Raw genomic sequence first — 20,836 nt, forward strand, 5'->3', positions numbered from 1 at the left:
ATGAAGATAATAAAAACAACAAATATTTGGAAAGTAAGCATTAAAATCCTTAATATATATATGAAGGATATATAATATAAAATAAATGAAAAGGAACAATAAAAAACAAAATAAAATAAAATAGAATAAAAATCGTGTAAACAAAATAAATGGAATAGCAATTAACATAAATAAATGAACGAATATCAACAAGACATTACTTTAAAAAAGGACTAAACACACAAATAATAAAATAACAAAAGATATTAAAAAGACTAACAAAAAAAATTGAAGTTGAATGGGCTAAGGATCGAATCGAGATTGAAATGAAATTAGGGGGTAAAATTTTAAAAAAATAAAATTCAAATAAACCTGAATTATGACTTAAATGAACGTGAGAATAATATGGGAGGACCGAATGGGAAATTAACCCACACCATCAATTTTTAACAAGTACCAAAGTGTAATTAAAATAATATTCTGGGGTGAATTTTAAAAGAGTAACAATGAGCTGATTTGAAAAGATCAGAAAAGAGGAGGGACCATTTGCACAATTTGTCCCAAAAGTGAAGATGGCAAATCTTATCTCCATGTATTGACATTGGAGCAGATTTAAGCTAGTCCTATTTTCACAAAGAAGTCAAGATTCAGCAAAATCGGGCAAAGTTGGTCCTTTTAAAGTCTTTACTCTATTCTCATTACATTACAATGAGCAAAGAGGGCAACTGTAATAAGCCCAATTTGCCTGGGCCCATAAAAAACCAAAACCAAAATAAAACAAACAAAAGAATAAAAATAACAAACCAAAAACAGTAAAAATCTACTGGTCCAAAAAAATATATTTATAATTTATTTAATCCAAAAATAAAGGCTCAAATATTTAACCTAATAAACTTACACCCAAAATCCCAAGGTCCCATAGCCCAACTCACAAACGGCCCAAAAGGCCCAACAACTTGAAAATACAGAAACCTAAGGGTTTCTAGAACATGCTAGTACTGCAATCGAGCTTTCACGAGGGGTTTTCCCATGCACGGCTTCCACGAGTGGCTTTTTCCGTACGGCCGTTTCTCCACCCCTGCAATAGAATACACGAGAAGAAGCAGTAACAGAATATACAACCAAATGACAGAAGGAAAATATAATTTTTATTTTTCATTTATTCTGTAAATCTGGCTATAAAAAGCCATTATCTGTACCTTGATTTTTTACACACACTGTACGTATACACTCATACACTATACGCATATTCAAAAAAAAAACAATTTCTAGAAAGGTGATTTTCCTTAGTCTTTTTAATTTTTCTGTTATTTTCATCTATTTGCCTGCCATTGTTTTCATTATCTGCATTTCAAAACAAAGAAGAGAGAAAGGCAAGTCTTACCTTGCGAATCGACCCTTGTCCTCTATTCACTTCGTTGAGATCGAAGTTGGAAGGGGAATCCAAGGGTGTCACTAGGAGTTTTTTTTTAAAAAAAAAAAGGAAAAATAGAACAGCTTACCTGTTCTCCTTGAGCAGGGTCTTTGACGTCTTCTAGGCATCGATGGTGCACCACCGATCACCAAAGGAAATGGTGGATTTGGTGGTTGCTGGAATGAGCCCTAACAAATCGATTTTAGGGTTGTGAATTCTGGCCAAAATGTGGGCTGCGTTTGGAAAAGGAATAGGAAAAAAAAGATTTTACAAAACCTATTAACAAAACGACGCCATTTATAATGAGGAAGGTCAGCGCATCAGCTCGTTTAGTAGGCCGGATCTGCGCATTTCCATTCAAAATGGGGAATTTTCGTGTTAGATCCTTCCCTTCGCGCGAAGCCTTCAATTGCGCCCTGTTTGCTTGCCTTGTTTTTTTAAAATTTGGCTCTATAATTTGTCTGCCTTTTCACTTTGGTCCGCGGTTCAGTGCAGCGTTTTGGGCTCGGGATATTTCCAATTCCAGTCCCCGTACATTTGTGCGCATGGCACATTGATTCTATTTTGCAATTATTTTATTTGTAAATTTTTCTTCATGCTTCAATTTTGTTTTAATTAAGTTTTTATTATTTTTTTTTCTGCACATACATTTTCTTTTATGCTTGATTATTGGTTGTAATATTTCACGTTGCTTTGATAATTGAATGTTGTTTTAAAAACATTATTATAATATTTTCTCGTTTATTCTATCATTTTAATAATTGGTGTATTATTTGTAATAAAATTCATTTTAGTTTATGTATGCTATTAATTTTATGTTATTTTATAATTTCTTTTGAATTTATTCATATATTTTAATGTTTATACATATATATATTTTGAAAAATTCATCTATTTTATATGTCATTTAAATTGTTATTAAGCATATATTTAGTACTTATATTTAACCTACATGTATTATTAAAGCCATGTTATTTTTATACATATAGTTTCTAATAAATTTGTATATAATTGTGTTTTAAATTTATTACATATATAATTTATGATAAAATTAAGTTAATCTTATAATTCATATTTTAATTCAATGTTATTTTGACATACAATTATTTCTAAAATTTCTTCACACATACATTACCCATATTAAATTATTTTTGCTATAGTACATGTTATTGATTTCATATAACTCTATGTAAATATTTTTCTATGTATATATCTTCCTTTAAAGTATCTATGTGTATAATATATTTCTTTTAAGGACTATATTTTAAATTGTACAATTTACTTATTTTTAGCACTTCCATATCTTATTATTTTGTATATCATCAATGTGTATCATTAATCAAAATTAATTTGTTTCATGTAAAATTATTTTATATATTGCTTATTTCAAAATTCTTTTACACATACATGCATATATTGGAACATATGTTTGATTCAAAAATATCATTAAATTCATGCATTTAAGTAGATATAGTTTTTTTATACATAATTATTTTTTATACGATTTATAGATTAATTTAATTTTATATGCATTATTAATTTCATACTATTTTTTTATAAATTATTATTCCTATATCTATTTATATATATATATATATATATATATATATACATATGTTTTGTAAATCTATCATGTGTGGTATATTTTATCATGTACTTTTATTCTTCCTTATTTTATATGTTATTTAAGTTATCATGTACATTGTCAATTTTAAATGAATTTGTGGTTAAAATATTTTCATATTATTCAATTCAAATGTTTTTATGTTATAATACTTATTTCAATAATTATATATACCTAGTTTTTATGTAAATTAAATCACTCATATAGTATGTATTTTATGTGTTCATTAATCCATTATTATTTTGAAAATGTCTTATACTATATTGACTTCTAATTCCATTTTATTTTGTACATATTTTGTGGATTGTTTTATATTGTGCCATGTTAATTATTATTGTATATTATTTTGTATTGATTGTTCACCATTCATGCTTAAAAAATTTTGGTCACATTATACTTAGAATAATTATACATAATTGTTGGATTTATTAATTGATGTTTATTGTACTATATGTATGCATATCATTTCATGTTCATTAACCCTTTTCTATACAAATGTTTTATTACAATACATTAGGTATTCCATCTATTTTAAGGCAAATAAATGTGTTTTGAGCTAATTTCCAATTTTCCCTATTACTCAAAGATTTTGAAATAAGGCAATATTCAATATTTGGGAATTCGGGGAAATCGTGCCCTACCGTGTTGGGTATGATTTTTTTCGTTGGACTAAATATTCGGATATCCTTTTATAATTTTAATGCATGAGTTTTTACAAGTCAAAAATCAATTGTATTTTTAAAGGTATAAAGGATCGTGTCCAATCGTGCTGGATATGATGCTGCATACCTTTGAAACGAGGGAATTTTGACCGCTAATTTGAACTAGTCAAACATTTAAAAAAGAAGAGTTATACTTCGAAAGATCATTTTAAAAAAAAAAAAACCTTTGATATAAGGATAGCATCGAATCAATTTGGTACCAATTTTTTGGCGCAATGAGGGTGGTCACCCTCCCTCATGCGTAACCGACTCCCGAACCCATTTTTGATTTTTACGTGAACCAAAATTGTCTTTAATGGAACAAAACGCTTTAGTAGGTGGCCCAATCACACCTAAACTAAGAGATTGGTGGCGACTCCGCATTTTTGTTTTCAAAAGTCGATCCCTATTATTTTCAAAATAAAAAAATAGTTTCGACAGCAGAATTTGTTTGTGACTTTCGTTTATGGTAGCTTAGACAAGTGATTATGTAGTTTTCTATGGGAAAGGTTGGATCACTTAGCTTAATCGATTAAGGACCCTTGGATGTTGTTAGGGGACTTCAACTCAATTTTATCATCGGATGAGAAGAGAGGGGGTCGGCCAAAAATCTCAAGTTGTAAGTTGTTCTAGAAATTAATTTAAGATAATGGATTACGGGACCTTGGTTTTAAGGGTTCGAAATTTACTTGGCGAAGAGGTGTTGATTTTGAAAGGTTGGACAGGGCAATTGGAAACAATGAGTGGTTTTTTTCTTTCCCAGCCACTATTTTGTTTACCTTCCTCAGTTTAGACCAGATCATCATCCCATTTTAATCTCTTCTCAGTCGACAAGACATATTCGGTATAACAGGCTATTTCATTTTTTGGCTTCTTGGATCTAACACCCTTCCTTCTTGCAACTTGTTCGATATAGTCGAAAAATGAGTTTAGATATGCCAACCATTCTTGTTTCTCTTATTGCAGATCTAAGAAAGTGGAATAAAGAAGTGTATGGACATATAGCCATTGAAAAGTGTTTGCTGGCTTGTCAGATTGAAAGTGTCCAAGCTGCTCTGGATCATAGGTACTCGAAGTTTCTTTTGAATCTTGAAATGGACTTGCGTTTCGAATTTGAAAATTTTTTTCATGAAGAAGAGCTACTTTGGTTGCAAAAATATTGGGTAGACTGGATTCAACAAGGAGACATAAACACCAAGTTCTTTCTTAACAAAACTCTCTCTAGATGTAAGTTTAACAGGATCTCTACTTTGAAGATCGATTTTGTTTGGTGTTATGATGATAATGAACTTCAGTTAGAAGCTTCTAGTTTTTTCTCATTGTTGTATTTTTTGTCTAACAAAAACCAAACTATGTTTCTTTTACATGGGGTCTTCCTTCGCATAAATCTACATGATATGGAGTGTAATAACTCGTTTTTAGTTAAATCGGAACAATGGTTTTGGGACCACAAATTCGAAGTCAAAATAATTATTTTATTATTATTTTAATGTTTACAGCGTGATAATATGTTTGTGTGAGATTTTTGTTAAGAAATTTTATCATTTGATTAGTTAATTTGAGAAAAAGGACTAAACCGCGTAAAGTGTAAAAGTGGAGTTCCATTAGCTAAAGGTATCTAATAGCTATGGAATGTTAATTTAGAGGTCCTTATGTTGTAATTAGACCATTTGAAACATGAGTGGACCTATATGGACATATTATCATGAATTTTGATGGTTTTTAATCAAGGTTAAATTAGTAAATTAGTTAATAAACATAAAATAAATAGAAGAAAGCCAATTATCATCTTTATTTTCTCCATATTCAACCGAAAATAGGTTTTTGGAAGCCATTGTTGAGCTTTTCCATTCGGCCAAGCTTCCTAGCTCAATTGTAAGTCTGTTTTTGTCCCATTTTTAATGATTTCTACGTTTTTGAGATCGTTGTAGCTAGCTCTAGCTAGCCCAAGGACTATTTTGCAAAACTATTAAAGATTTTAGAAGTTTCCATTGATGAATACATGAGTGTTTTGATGTTTAATGATAGATTATTAATGTTTGATGTTAGTTATAAAAGTTTTGTTAAGTGATTTTTAGTGAAAATGCAAATTAGGGATTAAATTGTAAAATGTGGAAACTTTGTGGTTAAAATGTGAAATAAATGAAAAATATGGGCTGCTAGGGACATAATGGCTAGCATGGGTTAGTTGTAAATTGCGATTTTATGAAATAAGGACTAAATTGTAAAAGTTGTGAAATATTAGGGGTAAATGTGTAAAAGTATCTTAAAGTGAATTTTGGACTATATTGAATAGAGAGATGATTAAATAAGTTAATTTTGATTATATTTAGATCAAGAAAGATAAAATACGGACTTTGATCAGGGAAAGAACAATGTTACGGAATAGTTGACTCGTTTCACCGTTTTAGCATCCAAGGTAAGTTCGTATGTAATAAGTTTCATTATAAATGTATTTTAAATGCTTTGATATTGGATAAATTGTGAATACAAAACTTCAGACATGTTCGAAAATGATTCAACAGTGATTCGGCATTAGAAATCTCGGGTGAACCTTAGGAATAGATTTGGATACTAGTGACATGTCATTAGGGACTATTGTGATTATGTGATCTGAGTGCTGGTTCTGTACGTCCTACAGGTGGCTGAGTATACCGGTATGTGTTGTGATTACTTGACAGCTTGTGTGAGCATCACTGTATAGCTACGTCTTGACTGAGAACTTGTGTGAACAGGCCCGTTGATAGCTCTAGTGTGAGCTAAATATGTGATATGAGATTTAGTTGGCTTTGGGCCATGATATTGGCACTTTGGTGCGAGGTTCCTGAGTATCCGATAGTATTTCGAATGGTTCAACGGGTAAATGAAAAATGTGGTTGTGTATGAAATTGCAACGAGATGGTACAGGTATGAAAATGAACCGTATAAGCTTAAATCAAAGAAGTAGTGAAGTTCATATATACGATTATGGTTGAAAATTGTGAAAGGTTTGTTAGTTAAATGAATTATATGTTGTTTTGTTTCAATTGATGATTTGTATATTCATGTTAAGATTGAGTTTATTTCATACGAGTTTACTAAGCTATAAAGCTTACTTTGTTATTTTTCCATGATTTATAGAGATCTTAAAGCTAGCTCGGACTCAGGGATAGTCGGAGACTACATCACACTATCCGACTGTCAATTTGGTACTTTTGAGCTTATGTTTTGAGTATATGGCATGTATAGGGACTTGGTCATTTTGGTATATTTGGTAATGTGTTGTGCTGTAGCACCCCAAACCCGGCCCAGAAGTTATGGTCGGATCCGGCATGCCATATCAAAAAAGTAAAAAAAAAAATTTCATTCTAAGTCCAGAAAATCGTACTTGATGTTAAAAAGATTAATTCATTAAGGGTTAAAGTGAATGGAAGTCATGCACCGGTAAGAAACCGGAAAAGAGGTGGTGAGTCCATCGGATTGCTTAAGTACCAAGCTCCTTCGGATCCAATCCTAGACATGCATACCGCCATTGCCACACCTTAATGTCATGGATATTTCTAGAAACCGGTTTGATTCAGTCATTTTAGGAAAAGTGATTAATTTTGGAAAATACTTTCATTGGAAGCTTTGCTTGTTGTCGTGTTATTTTGAAATCAACTGTTGTTTTTGAAAACGCGCCTAAAGCTATCCAATTTCAACAGTTAAAATAAGTATTACCTATATTAGTAATACATATTAAAACCATCAAAATAAATAAGCGGCCTTATTACATTTAAAAGCCCAAAACCTCAAACATAATTAAAAGGATGTCCAGTTCACGGAAGAAAATCAAACTTTCGAGCGGGTGGCCACTCGAATTCCCTCACGACTCCAAGCCCACTATGGTTGGGGATTTCTGCGTGGATGAAAATAAAAGGGTGAGTTTAGGAAACTCGGTGTGCAAGGAAAACCCATTCAAAGCCCAAGTCACTCAAGCCTATTAGGCCTAAGGCCATTCAGAACACAGTGGTCTTGGGCGAGCCTTTTCAAATTACAATAAACGGGCCTTAGCCCTTATTCAGATAAATGATGGCCCATAGGCCCATTTCAAAATACATGCAACATCGGTAAACATATGCAAGCCCATTTGGGAGACTACTCAACCCACCAACCACTACACTCCACCGCACCACCATACACTCCATGTGGGAATAGCTCAACCCACCCCATTAACACTCACGAGCTTGACCTTGCTTTGCTCGCTTAACGATAAATTGAGGCAAAACCTCCAAGACGTGGACAAGCCACTTTCAGTACTTCCTCCGTCAATATCCCGGTCCATGCATCGATAATAACATCATGGCATGCGATAAATAACAACGATCAAACATGCATTTAGGTCAATTTAACCCTAGGGGTATTTGGTAATTTATCTACTAGGGTAAAGCGTAAATTTTTCACTTTTAAAGGTATTTCAGTAATTTATCTATTTTAGGGTTTTTCATGCATATTCTTACTTTTCACGTACTAACGAATCACGCATCGAGGGTTCTTACGAATTGGGCAGTTGGCCCATCATTCCAATTTTGGCCCATTAAGCCCAAAAATATTTAGAACACGTAAATCATGCACTTTGCGGTCAAACATTGTAACTTACCAAAAACATTAATCGATTTACCTCACGAGCATTCGCACACTCGCAAATCTACAAAATACCGATTTTCAACATTTCGGCTTTTCGACTTTTGCCGATCCGGACTAAGAAAGAGGGTGTTAGTTACACACATTTTTATGACGATATCTTGTGAGATCCACACACGAACCGCCTACAATTGGATTACTAACACGTTAATCTAACTATTCAAATACAAACTACGTATTAACCCCTTACAATATTCAGCCAACCACACCTACAGATCATAGTAAGCTTATAAGAAATCAATAAGCAACTCATTAACAAATTTTTGTCAATGTTTACCACATAATCATAATTTCACTGCAAGCTGTCTTCCTGAGTAATAGTCACTAAATCATTTATAACTGGAGCTATGAAACTCCAAATCAAGTGCCGTTAATTTTCACTGAAAATAGACTCATATATCTTATATCCATAAAAGTTTTATAATTTTTGGTTTGGCCAATCAGTACCAGATTTTTCTCAAAGTTTCTCATGTTTCACTGTTTGACTAATCTGACCACTCTTCATTACAAATCAAATTTATCATTGTACAGAATTCAAAATATGTTCTTGTTTATTTCATTAGAAACTAGACTCAATAAGCTTTAATTACATAATTTATTCAGCTTCTAATTCATCTCCCACAATTTATGGTGATTTTCCAAAGTCACGTTACTGCTGCTGTCCCAAGCAGATTTATTACCAAATCACTCTTTCATACACCTATCTTGCATGCATGTTATTTAAACATGTATATCACCAATCAATCATCACATATCTATGATTTTTACTTAAGCATAATCTCCATTTCATCATTTTAAAGCACAACATGTTAGCCGATTTTTCCCTTTAGCATCTAAGGCACATGCATGCTCATTTGTTTGGCTCAACTTCACATATCTTCCATTTTTCATCAAAAGAACATGAAACAACAGCCATTTCCTTCATTTTAATTCATGACCAAATGCTCACAACACAACCAAAAATCAAAATATACTTCAAGAGTTAAGGTAGAATCAAGAAGAACTCATGAACCTCAAAATAGAAGCAAGGTACCAAGAACTTACTTTCAATTTTCCTCCTCCTAATGATCGAATACTCAAGAGCTTTCTCCTCTCCTTTCTCTTCTCTAACTTTCAGCTATGATGAACAAAGATGGACAAAACTTTGTTCTTTTCACCCCTTTTTCTTTTAATAAAACTTCATATTTCATCCATTTAATTCTTTAATACAAAAGACATGAAATTCTTATCATGAAACATTTACCTAACCCATTATCATGGAACATTTACCTAACCTATTATCAATTTGTATCAATTTGTACCATAAATTATAGATATCAAGTGCACATTTTGTCTACAACAACATGATGGCTGGCCACTTCATGTAAAATGGGAGGTTTGTCATGCAAATCCTCTTATTTTGCACTCCTATTTATTTGGCCACTTCAATTTAGCCTATAGCATTTTCAAACATTTTCACATAGGTCCTATTTCATAATTTCACTCCCTTTTTCTTATGGAACAAAAATTAACTAAAATTACCGGGTTCTATCTTAAGCTTGGGCCTTCTAGAGGCCCACTAACATAATTAAACCTATGCCAACATTCACAGGATTCCCGAAAATTGGGGCGTTACATGTGCCATTTGAATTGGCTTGTAAATGTTTATACTTTTGGTTTGTATATATAGCCATGAGTGATGGCTTATTTTGGGTTATTTTGGTATGTTTGAATCATGTATATATATATGGCTTGGATTGTGAGTTCATGGATGGATATATGATAGTTGCGTGATGTTTAATGGTAATAGGTATTATGTGTATCAAATGGTTGATTTGATAGATATTGGTTTGCTTGGAAAATTAGGCTAAATCATGCATATTTGGAAGTGTATATTTAATTGAATTGTAAATGTGAATTTGGTATAAATGGTATGACATGTTTTGTGATTAGTGTGTATAGAAAATGGAAGTATTGAATGTGCATGATTTATGTTTGAATTGGTTGATCTAAAATGCCTATTGATGCTATGTATAGGTGCTTTTAAGTTTGATGTAGGTGAGCACAAGTTTGGGTGGCAAAATGGCTTGGTAAATAGCCTATTTTTGTCTACACGCGCAGAGACACGGGCGTGTGTCATAGCCGTGTGTGACACACGGTTATGTTACATGGCCTTGTGTCCCCTAGTGTTGAAATTGAAATTAAGTCAGTATGCTCCACACAGCCTCACACACGGGCGTGTGACTTGGCTGTGTGGTATAAGTTAGTATACCCTATAGGTTTGGCACGGCCTAGCACATGGCCTGGCACATGGGCGTGTATGGCTATTTTTAGGGCACACGGGCTAGCCACACGGGCGTACATGTTGGCCGTGTGACCCAAGTCAAAGAGTTACACAGGGTTAGACACGAGCTGGGACACGGTCATGTGCTCTCATTTCGAATGTCCACATGGCCTATGACACAAGCATGTTTGTTGGACATGTGAGACAAACGGCCAGGCCACACGGGTGTGTGTCTCCTATTTTTGAGAAAAATTCTTAAGTGTTTTAAAATTCCAAAGTTATCGGTTTAGTCCCGAACCACTCCCAATGCATGTTTAGAGCCTCATAGGTTCGTATTAGGGACAAAATGATTGGTTGTGAATGAAATGTATATGATTTGATAAATTGTATGTAAAGTGTATGTTTAAAATGTGGTATTAGTTCAGTAATGCTCTGTAACCCTATTCTGGCATTGAATACGGGTGAGGGGTGTTACATGGAGTCTCTAAGTATAAAAGCAATAGTTGAGGAGATCCGTAACACTGTATTTAGTATGGGACCTTTGAAGGCTCCAAGACCTGATGGTCTTCATGCTTTATTCCATCAGAACCAATGAAAGATTATTGGATAGGATGTGTGCAACTAGGTCTGTGGTGTGTTCTGCCAACCTATTGATCGAAGTATTAATAATACTCTTTTGGTTCTTATTCAAAAAAGCCAAAGCTCTGAGTCCATTTCCCACTTTCGCCTAATAAGCCTTTGTAATGTCTTAGTTAAGATCGTGACAAAGACTATTATCAATCATTTCAAGCTTATTTTTCCCTCACTTATTGTACAGAACCAAGTGAGCTTTATCGTTGGAAGGCATATTACATATAACATTATTGTGGCTCAAGAAATAATGGATTCGATGTGCATCAAGAAAGGAAAAAAGGGTTGGATGACTATAAAAGTAGACTTGGAAAAAGCTTATTATTGAATTCGATGGGACTTTATTGAAGATACCTTGTTGGATGTTGGTTTTCCAGTGCCATTGGTGAGAGTGATCATGGAATACTTGTATTCTGTCTCTATACAAGTTGTGTGAAATGGTAATCTTTGGGATGCATTTTGCCCATTGAGAGGTACACGTCAAGGCTGCCCACTTTCACTATACATTTTTGTTCTTTGTATGGAAAGGTTGGGACACTTTATCCATAAAAGCGTAGATGATAAGGCTTGGAGGCCTATTTCTTTAAGGAAGAATAGACCAAAAATTTCACACCTCCTCTTCACTGATGACCTATTTTTGTTTACTAAAGTAGATATCGATCAAGCAATGATGATTAGGGATGTTTTAGACATTTTTGGGTGGGCATCGGGACATAAGGTTAATGCCCAAAAAATGAATGTTTTTTTTTCAAAAAAATTTGCATCTGGTGCTACTGCCAAGATTGTAGTGTTCTTGGGTTTAATGCAACAAATGACTTGGGAACTTACTTGGGCATGCCTTTGTTACATCAACGAGTGATAACTAGTACCTTCAAATTTGTGATTGATAAGGTTCAGAGGAAACTGGATGGATGGAATGCTAAATTCCTTTCTTTGACAGAGAGAGTTACTCTTGCTCGGTCTGTTATTCTGGCTATTCCCAATTATTTTATGCAAACTATCAAGATCTTTGTAAGTTCTGTGCAACCATAAAAAAATAGCCTGGGACTTTGTTTGGGGAAAATCATTAACCAGTCATAAGCTTTCCTAAGTTAATTAGTTGGATTGTTGTCAGCCAATATTAATTGGGGGGTTAGGTATTCACAGCCTTAAGACTCAAAATGACTCATTCTTGCTGAAATTGGGTTTTAACCTACTTACGAGTAGACATACATTATGGGCTAGAGTTCTTCGATCTAAGTATAAGCTACGGATGAGGTCCTTCTTTATATTTCGAGAAGTTAGTGTTCATTTGTTTGGAGATCTCTTGTGAAAAGCTGGTCACTTTGATGTCAAAAAACTGGATGGTCAATGGGTGATGAAACTCTTATTAAATTCTGGATAGATACTTAGATTATGGATATTGGTCCTCTAATCAATTTCTGTCTTAATATGAATGTTATTGACTACATGGCTACGCTTCGTGATATGAATACGACTGATGGTAACTATAATTAGACCTATCTGAACAGGATTTTAGATAATAATATCTTTCTTATATTACAGGTATCCCTGTCCCAAACCTATTAGTTGATCTTGATGCTTTGGTTTTGAGATGTTCGGCTAATGGAGTTTTTACGATTAAGTTAGCCTATAACTCTCTCATGGTAAATAATTTATGTCATGTGGAAGGAAAATGGAGGCTTGCTTGGAACTTTGATGGCCTACAATGTGTCTAACAATTCCTTTGGCTAGTTTTTAAAGAACGATTACTCACTAATGCTAAATGTTACAGAAGAGGTATGTCCGATAACCCTTCCTGTAAGCTTTGCGGTAGTGCTAATGAATCTATTATTCATGTTCTTCGAGATTGTTGTAAAGTTATGGGTGTTTGGAAGCAATTTATTCCTTCAAGGATTATGATGAAGTTTTTCTACTATTCTTTGGAATGTTGGATTACTGCAAATTTGGAAAATAAATTTGGGCTAGTCTTCTATGAGTTTGATTGGTAATCCCTCTTTGGGATTTTATTCTAGAAAATATGGAAACAAAGAAATCTATTTGTTTTCCAAGATGAGCAGTTCAACAGTACTAAATTTGTCCAATCTAGTTGGTGTTGGACGAAAGCCACCAAGCATAGGTTGGGACGAATAGATGGTTTAAATATGTAGCAATTCCAAAAACAATAATGGAAACCACCAACACCAGGATCCATTAAATTGAATACGAATAGGGCACATAATCCTTATTCAGGGCTAGTGTCTTCGACAACTATGGCTAAGGATGATTACGAGAATTAGATTTAGGGAGTCGAAAGAAACATTGGGAGATGTAACATTGAGCAAGCTGAGTTATAGGCTATTTATGATGGCCTCCAATATACATGCAAGGCAAAATGGAAAAATGTCATTATAGAAACAGATTATGTTTTTACTATTTAATCTATCCAAGGAAGATTTCAAGGTCAACTAAATAGAGACTTAGCTACAAGAATTATTGAATTATGCCAAAGACAATGAAAGGTAAAGATCTAATATATGTCAAGGGAGGCTAATACGACTGCACGTGCTATTGTCAGCTTGATGAAGCAAGTTCCTGTTGGCCTACATATTTTCAAAATATTCCTTTAATGGTAGCAGATCAATTACGAAGAAAGAACTTTGCATCCAGATTTGGATACAATAGTTCATTTGTAATTGTTTTATTTTATAAAAAAAATTATACCTAGGTCTACAAGGGTATAGACGACACACACATTTATAAAAAAAAGGATTTTTCAAAATTTAATTATTTTACAAGGGAAGGGATTCGAACTTGGAACCTTAATTTACTTTTCATGCTTTTCCATTTATTAATTAACCACCAGGCTATTTCCTTATTTTTGAAATAATTTTGCATTCTTATTTACCTAAAATTCGAGATGTTACAAGTACAAGATGGAGATAATCTCAATAGACAACCTTAAATCCCGAAAGAACAAAGCACTCTAGCTAAAACCAGAAATTCCTAAAACTTACAAAATTCTCTTAATCTCAAAGATGATCAAGATTGTTATTTTAAGTTACAATAACCCCTTTTATAGGCTAAATCCATAGATTAAATATGACTATAATAACCTAGACTAATCAGAGTTTAACTAGGAGAAGAAAACCCGGTTGAATTGGTGAACACTTTGCCACGTCACAACATCGCATGCTCCTCATCAGGACGTCATCGAGATGTGGCCAATCTTCTCGTCAGGACATCGTGGTTGTCTTGTCACGACGTTGTCTCTTCTTTGTCGAGACGTCAACTCGTAAATACAAGGCACACTCCACAAATACCATTTTTGAGAAATGAGAGTTTTAGGTGTTAAATTGATAGATTTTATGTTTAGATGTGAAAAAAAAACTAAATTGTAAAGCTTAATTGATAGTTTCGTAAATTTGGGAATAAATTGAATAAACAGTAAAATTGATAGTAGGAATAGTAAATAGGAGGTCCCTAATTAATTGTGGTAAAATCAAATTTCAATTTGGAGCTTTAAATATAAAATTATGCTAATATCGATTTTTGGACTAAATTGTAAAATATTTGTGAGTTTATAATTGATTGTGATTTAAGCTAGGATTTAATATTATGTATTGTCAGCTTATAATTTTTAGCTAAAGGCAACGTGTGAGCATTAAGAGAGAAAGGAAAGACGAGATCCGACGATGACTAACCCGAGCATTCGGTTTGTATTTCTGTAATTTAAAATACTTGAATTATTGCATATTTATATTATTTTGCATGGTATGATATTGAGGTAAGTCAAATATTATTGACTGAATTGTATTAGTATGAATTTGATTAATTATTGAGATAGAAGACTAAATTGAATAAAATTAAATATAGTATAACTTGATGAAAATGTGAAATTGGCTTTGAATTGAGATGACCCATTTTATGCCATATATATATATATATATTAATGAATTGGTTAATGTTTGGAAGTATGAAATGCAAAATTGAGCTATATTATGAATTGGATGATTTGTTACCCTATTACCTGTTTAGACAGAGTCAGATATAGTTGGCATGCCATAGGATAGATTGCGTACGAGTTGCTTCGATTATAGGTCGATGAGTGTTGGGGAAAATATTTACTTCAGTTATAACAATGAACGCTGGGCACAAATTTATGTACTTCGGATTTTCTGACGAGGCACTAGTGCCAAATTGGTATGTTGGTTGGATTCGTGTATCCATTCGAGTCTGAGTCAGGTTAATAGGGAAATAATAATATGAATATTCATTGCCAATTGGTTAAATGATGACTGAAATTGATCGAAAAATTGGAAGAAGAAAGGATTTTTTGGTTAGACGCATGGCATTGGCTACTAAGTTGATTTACAGACATTTATATACGACATTAAATGTCAAGGCATGTAAAATATTACGCAAAATGAATAATGATCCAGAAAGCCAATCTGATAAGATATGAGATTATTCATTTGCCTTGGTAATGGATTGAAGCATGATTATATGTTATTTGGTCTATTTGCATTGATTAATTGTATAAGCAGGGACATTGCATGTTATTAACTATTGCATAAGTTATATCATTTGCATTATAGGAATATTACTAAGTTTTATCGCTCAAAGTACAATTTTATATTTTCTTGTACGCAAGTTAGGTATAAAGTGTGATACCGAGCAACACCTTCAGCATCCAGACAAGATCCTAGACTCAACAAAGTTTGTATAAACCTCTTTTATCAGTTATAAAGCATGTACTTACATTGAGTGAAAACAATATAAAAACCTAAGTATAAACGCTTCTATTGTCTTACGGTTAATGTATGAGTTTTGGTTAAATGTATATATCTTGCAATGATGTTAAAGGTAGTTTACTTTGGTATGATTTATGGCAAATGCAAATGAACTTGGGAATAGGTATTTGTGTGAATGTTTTTAAATGATTTGCCTTAAGAAAATGACTTGTGTGTTAGGGTATTAGTCTAATATTATATAAGGTATTGGATATGAGGAATTGACATTATATAGCTTTCAAGCACCTTCTTAATTGAGAAAAAAAACCGAACTTTTCAAACTCCCAAATGAGTCCATCAAGTACGCCTTCCCAATCATCACATTAGTATCCTTGACCACCCGAACCTCTTTATTTAGAAGAGTTCTAGTAAACATATCATTGACTTAAAATAAGTCGAGCCTACTATTGGAAGATAGTTCCCAACCTTGGCCAATTTGTTCCTAGCCAGCCTAAAGATTCTCAAGAACAAAGATTTCAAGGGTTTGTCAGAATCCATTTATCAAACCTTAATTAATTGCTTTTCCCATTGCCAACTCACCAACGACACCCTTCATTACCAATGGATTGTTGGTTTTCTCATGGAATACTATACATATTCTTCTTCTCAGCACAATAGGAAATTCACGCTTGATTGCCTATCCCATACTTAGATATTGACGTATAGCCACCATTGCTTAGAGAGAAAGGATTTTTGTATGATTATTATTTAACCATCATAATTTCAATTTTGATTAAATTTTAAGTATTTAACTATTTTTAATATAAAACTTTAAACCATTAAATATATATTAATAAAAATGGTATTCTTATTGAAATAGTAGAGATTTTAGATTAATTTAAAACTATACTTACATGACAAATAAAATAATAAATTCAATTGTTTAATAGTTAAAAGCACTAATTAAATTTTATTTGTTAATAATTTGTTTATGTAAGTTTTACACATTTATCTAATTGGATTGTGACTATATTTTTTATTTATTTTGTGTTTTTTATATTATTTACGAAAATAACCATATTTAAAAAATCATAAAAGCAAAAACATTGACATAAAAAATTCCCACACAATTAAATGGAAAAATGAAAAAATTTATTATTTAATTAAGTAATATAAATTTATCCTTCACAAATAGTAGCTGAATGATTATTACTCTAAGAAAATTAATTTATTCAAAAGTCAGCATTAGTTACTACAAAGGCCGTTTATGTGTATTTGTAGCAGAACTGGTTCCAGGTTTATAAGCTTTAAATTAGGTGTAAGGTGGTGGCGGCCTTGGCATGCTTTCCACAACACCGCAAACTAGTGCACCATCAGGCATGTTGTATTCGTCCTTGAGTGATTTGTTAGGGGAAACAACACTAGCATAAAGCTGTTGCCCAAGGTAATGCCTGTCCCATACCTCTGACCTTATGTTCCACATTCCACAGTTGTCGAATGTCAATAGGATAGCTGCCCAGGACTTGGGGAAAACCTGTATGGTGTGTCTGCTCACGGCATCAAGGAGATTGTAGTTCTTTCTCTTCTCAGGGCTCCACTTCCCAGTCTCGATACTGCAACAAATGATTATAGAATTTAGTTAAACGGGAAGTAATGACTATATATTAGAAGGATTTAAAGGTCAAATACTTACGCCACAGCAAAGAAGGAATAGCCATCCAAGTGATAAGACTGAATGGCTGTTTCACGATTCTCGAAGATGATTTCGATGAAGTTTCTGTGTGTCATGTTGAGGACAATAGGTTCCATGGTTACTTTAGTGATCTCAGCTGGTGGGTCATCAGGAATGTTATCATACTTGAAAACCTTGTCAGCTACGTTGTAGTATTCTGCAAGTTTTAGTGGAGTGGTTGGTTCGACATAGGAGACTCCATTAAGAGCATATCGAAGCTTGCCATCTACTTTGTGAGCAGTGTTGGCAAGCTTGATGGTACGGGTAATGTTAATGGAACCATATTTGTAGGAGCCCTGAGGGTTAGGCCTAGCAGCGCTAGCAGTCAAGTTCCAACGGAAGGTACGGAATTGATTGAGTGACCAAGCCCAACTAACTGGTGGTGGTGGCAACTTAGGTGAGGGTGCGCCCTTGCCATTGTTGTAACGGATGACACCAGTTGCTATAACCTCACGTTTGGTAAAACGGGTAGAGGCCACAACAAAGTAATCCTTTGGTTCTTGGTTGGCAGTAACAAGCACACTGAAGCACTGTCCAACATGAACATCAAGGGATTCATAGTCATTTTGCACTGTGTGGGAACCTTCCATCTCAACCAATTTCATGGTGTGGCCTTGGAACCTGACGTTAAGAGATGTCTTGATACCCGCATTGCAAATCCTATACTTGTAGGTTTTGCCTGCTTCCATGGTGAAGAGAGGTTCATCGTTACCATCACCTTTAGCAACTTTTCCATTAATGTGGACACCATCACATCTACCAAGGTTGCGACCACTCAAAAGAACTTTCTTGAGGCTGGTGTATCCCTTGTTGAAAAAATCTCCTGCTATTAGAGTATAGTCATCAGCTGGATCAGCATAGGGGACGGGAATGAGTAAACGACTGTTAATACGAAGACCACCGAAACCACCAGCGGCCTTATGCATAGCCGTCACTGGATAATACATGTAGCTGCCGATTTGGTCCTTTACCTGGAATTTATAGGTGTAATTCTTCCCGGGGGGGATAGGACAGTTGGTTCCAAGCACACCATCTTGCCATGGATTTTTCCTATGCTGCACGCCACTCCTGCAACAAATTTCATTTCCATATATAATTAAGCTCAACTCTTTACTAATATAATCAAATGGGACAAAAGTACTCTTGCTTACCATGTCAAAAGGAATGGCTCATCAAGGTTGTTAAACACATTGACTATAACATTATTGTTGGTGGTAGAGTTAATGTTTGGCCCAGGGAATTGCCCATTAATAAGAATACCTTTTACAGGAACACCCAAAGGAGATATAGTGCCATAAGTGACCTTCCACTCGAAAGTAATGGTGGGATCTCCACCTTGAACTGTAAGCATTGATCTTGCCCAGAGAAAAAACATCGTTATTATCATTAATGGAGCCATTTTATTGTTTTCAAAGTCTCCTATGTAATTTTATAAATTAAGATTGTTTATCCCCTCTTAGAGGAAGAAGATTTGTTTGAGATAATTTGAGTTGCATGTTAGCTTACCCTTCTTATACAATCTTTCTTCACCATTCAATTTTTGTCTTCAAATTCTTAAATTGCGCACATCCATTCGTTTCTTTACTTTCTTTTAGTATGTACTATTTTTAACGTTAACCAATTTAGTTTTACTGTGGTTCTCTTTTGTTCTAATAAAATATTTGCACATTCACTATGTTGTTGGCTAACATTTCATAACTAATACCTCTTGATTAAACAAGTTCCAAAATATTTAATCTTTACTATAATCATTTATTTCATTACATGGATGATATAACCATGAAAAAAGCACATAAGAATTTAACATGAAACTAAATCAACATTAGAGCAAAAACATGCATAAACAGTAGATGTAGCCAGTGGAAGATGCATGGCTTCAAAGGGTTCTTCATAAACATCTTTTACTTAGTGCGCCTATGAAAAAAACAATTAAATATAATGTAAACTAGTAAATTAAATTCCAAAATAACTTAAAAGATTAGCATTGAAAGTATTTCCGGTTGATGATAGAGTTACGAATGCTTTGCATTGGTAGTCAACTTATTATGATAAAAAATTTAATAGGAAGCTTTGAATTGAGTTATAAAAGTGGGGATTTATTGTTGATATTGGACTTGTGTTTGTGTTTAGAGTTTAGTTTAAATGATGTGTGAAGGGAGGTCGACAATTTATTTGAAATATCAGCAACTGTGAATTTAAGGGAGATTATCATTAGGGAGAATAATGCTAGTAAGTAAAGGTGAGGAAAACTCGATTTGACTCGAAAAAATTGAAAAAAATTTGAATTTTAAGTTAAACGAATCGAGTTATTCGAGTTAATCGAGTTATTCGAGTCAACTCGAATTTTTTTTTCGTATTTCGATTTCGAATCGAGTTGAGTTTTCGAATTCAAATAACTCGAATAATTCGAATAATTCGAATAATTCGAATATCAAACTATAATATTTTACATTTTTACCCCAAACTCCCAAACCTTTTTACTTTTCCCTCAAAACTTTTACTCCTTTCCACTTTCCCCCCAAAACTTTTACTCTCCTTCCATCCCAACCCCCCAATCTACCCAAAATCCATTTCCCACCAAAATTTTACTCTGCCATTTACTTTTTTTTTTTTAAATTTTACTCCAAAAAACTCTCAAAACTTTTTATTTTCCCCTAAAATTTTTACTCCCTCCCACTTTCCCCCTAAACTTTTTACTTCCTTCCCATCCCACCTCCCATCTACCCCAAATCCATCACCCCAAATTTTTTTAATATTTTCCCTCCAAAATTTTACTCTCCCTCAAACTTCTATTCCTCAAAACTTTTTTTCCCTTAAACTTTTATCTCTCACCCTTTACTCTCAAATAAAAATTAAAATTATTAAAAAATCACTAAACATAAATAGTAATAATTTTATTTATATCTACTATTTATATTATTAAATTAAATTTCACATTTTAGATTATTTATGTTATTAAAATGTTTAATCATATTGAATATTTATATTAAAATTGAATTATTAATTATGCCATTAAATATTCATGTTAAAATTTTATATTGGTATCAATTTTACATTTTATCTTTAAAATAACTTTTATTAAAAATCACATTTTTACATTTAATATATTTTTAATTCCA

The 20,836-nt window shown here is 33.2% G+C and overlaps 1 protein-coding gene and 1 long non-coding RNA gene across 2 annotated transcripts; both read right to left on the reverse strand.

Moving 5' to 3' along the window:
• Positions 1 to 800: 800 nt before the first annotated feature.
• LOC108466647 (uncharacterized) lies at positions 801 to 1,816 on the reverse strand. Its single transcript, XR_001868675.2, has 2 exons — positions 1,482 to 1,816; positions 801 to 1,057 (listed from the first exon to the last, which is right to left on the reverse strand). It is a non-coding gene; the product is annotated as an uncharacterized LOC108466647 (long non-coding RNA).
• Positions 1,817 to 17,123: 15,307 nt separating this feature from the next.
• On the reverse strand, positions 17,124 to 19,199 carry LOC108466852 (L-ascorbate oxidase homolog). The gene is made up of 3 exons (XM_017767212.2): positions 18,869 to 19,199; positions 17,679 to 18,785; positions 17,124 to 17,598 (listed from the first exon to the last, which is right to left on the reverse strand). Exons 1-3 carry the CDS (start codon positions 19,114 to 19,116, stop codon positions 17,298 to 17,300), a joined length of 1,656 nt encoding a protein of 551 aa, XP_017622701.1. The 5' UTR covers positions 19,117 to 19,199; the 3' UTR covers positions 17,124 to 17,297.
• Positions 19,200 to 20,836: the final 1,637 nt, after the last annotated feature.

The sequence above is a fragment of the Gossypium arboreum genome, chromosome 2 (assembly GCF_025698485.1).
Source record: "Gossypium arboreum isolate Shixiya-1 chromosome 2, ASM2569848v2, whole genome shotgun sequence".
Taxonomy (NCBI): Eukaryota; Viridiplantae; Streptophyta; class Magnoliopsida; order Malvales; family Malvaceae; genus Gossypium; species Gossypium arboreum.

What these genes read in the sequence shown, in the direction of transcription:
- LOC108466852 (XM_017767212.2), bottom strand. Translation starts at nt 19,116, where the DNA reads ATGGCTCCATTAATGATAATAACGATGTTTTTTCTCTGGGCAAGATCA. An exon ending in GAGCCATTCCTTTTGACATG is followed by an intron (nt 18,786 to 18,868) that starts GTAAGCAAGAGT and finishes AATTTGTTGCAG; the next exon opens with GAGTGGCGTGCAGCATAGGA. An exon ending in TATTCCTTCTTTGCTGTGGC is followed by an intron (nt 17,599 to 17,678) that starts GTAAGTATTTGA and finishes CATTTGTTGCAG; the next exon opens with TATCGAGACTGGGAAGTGGA.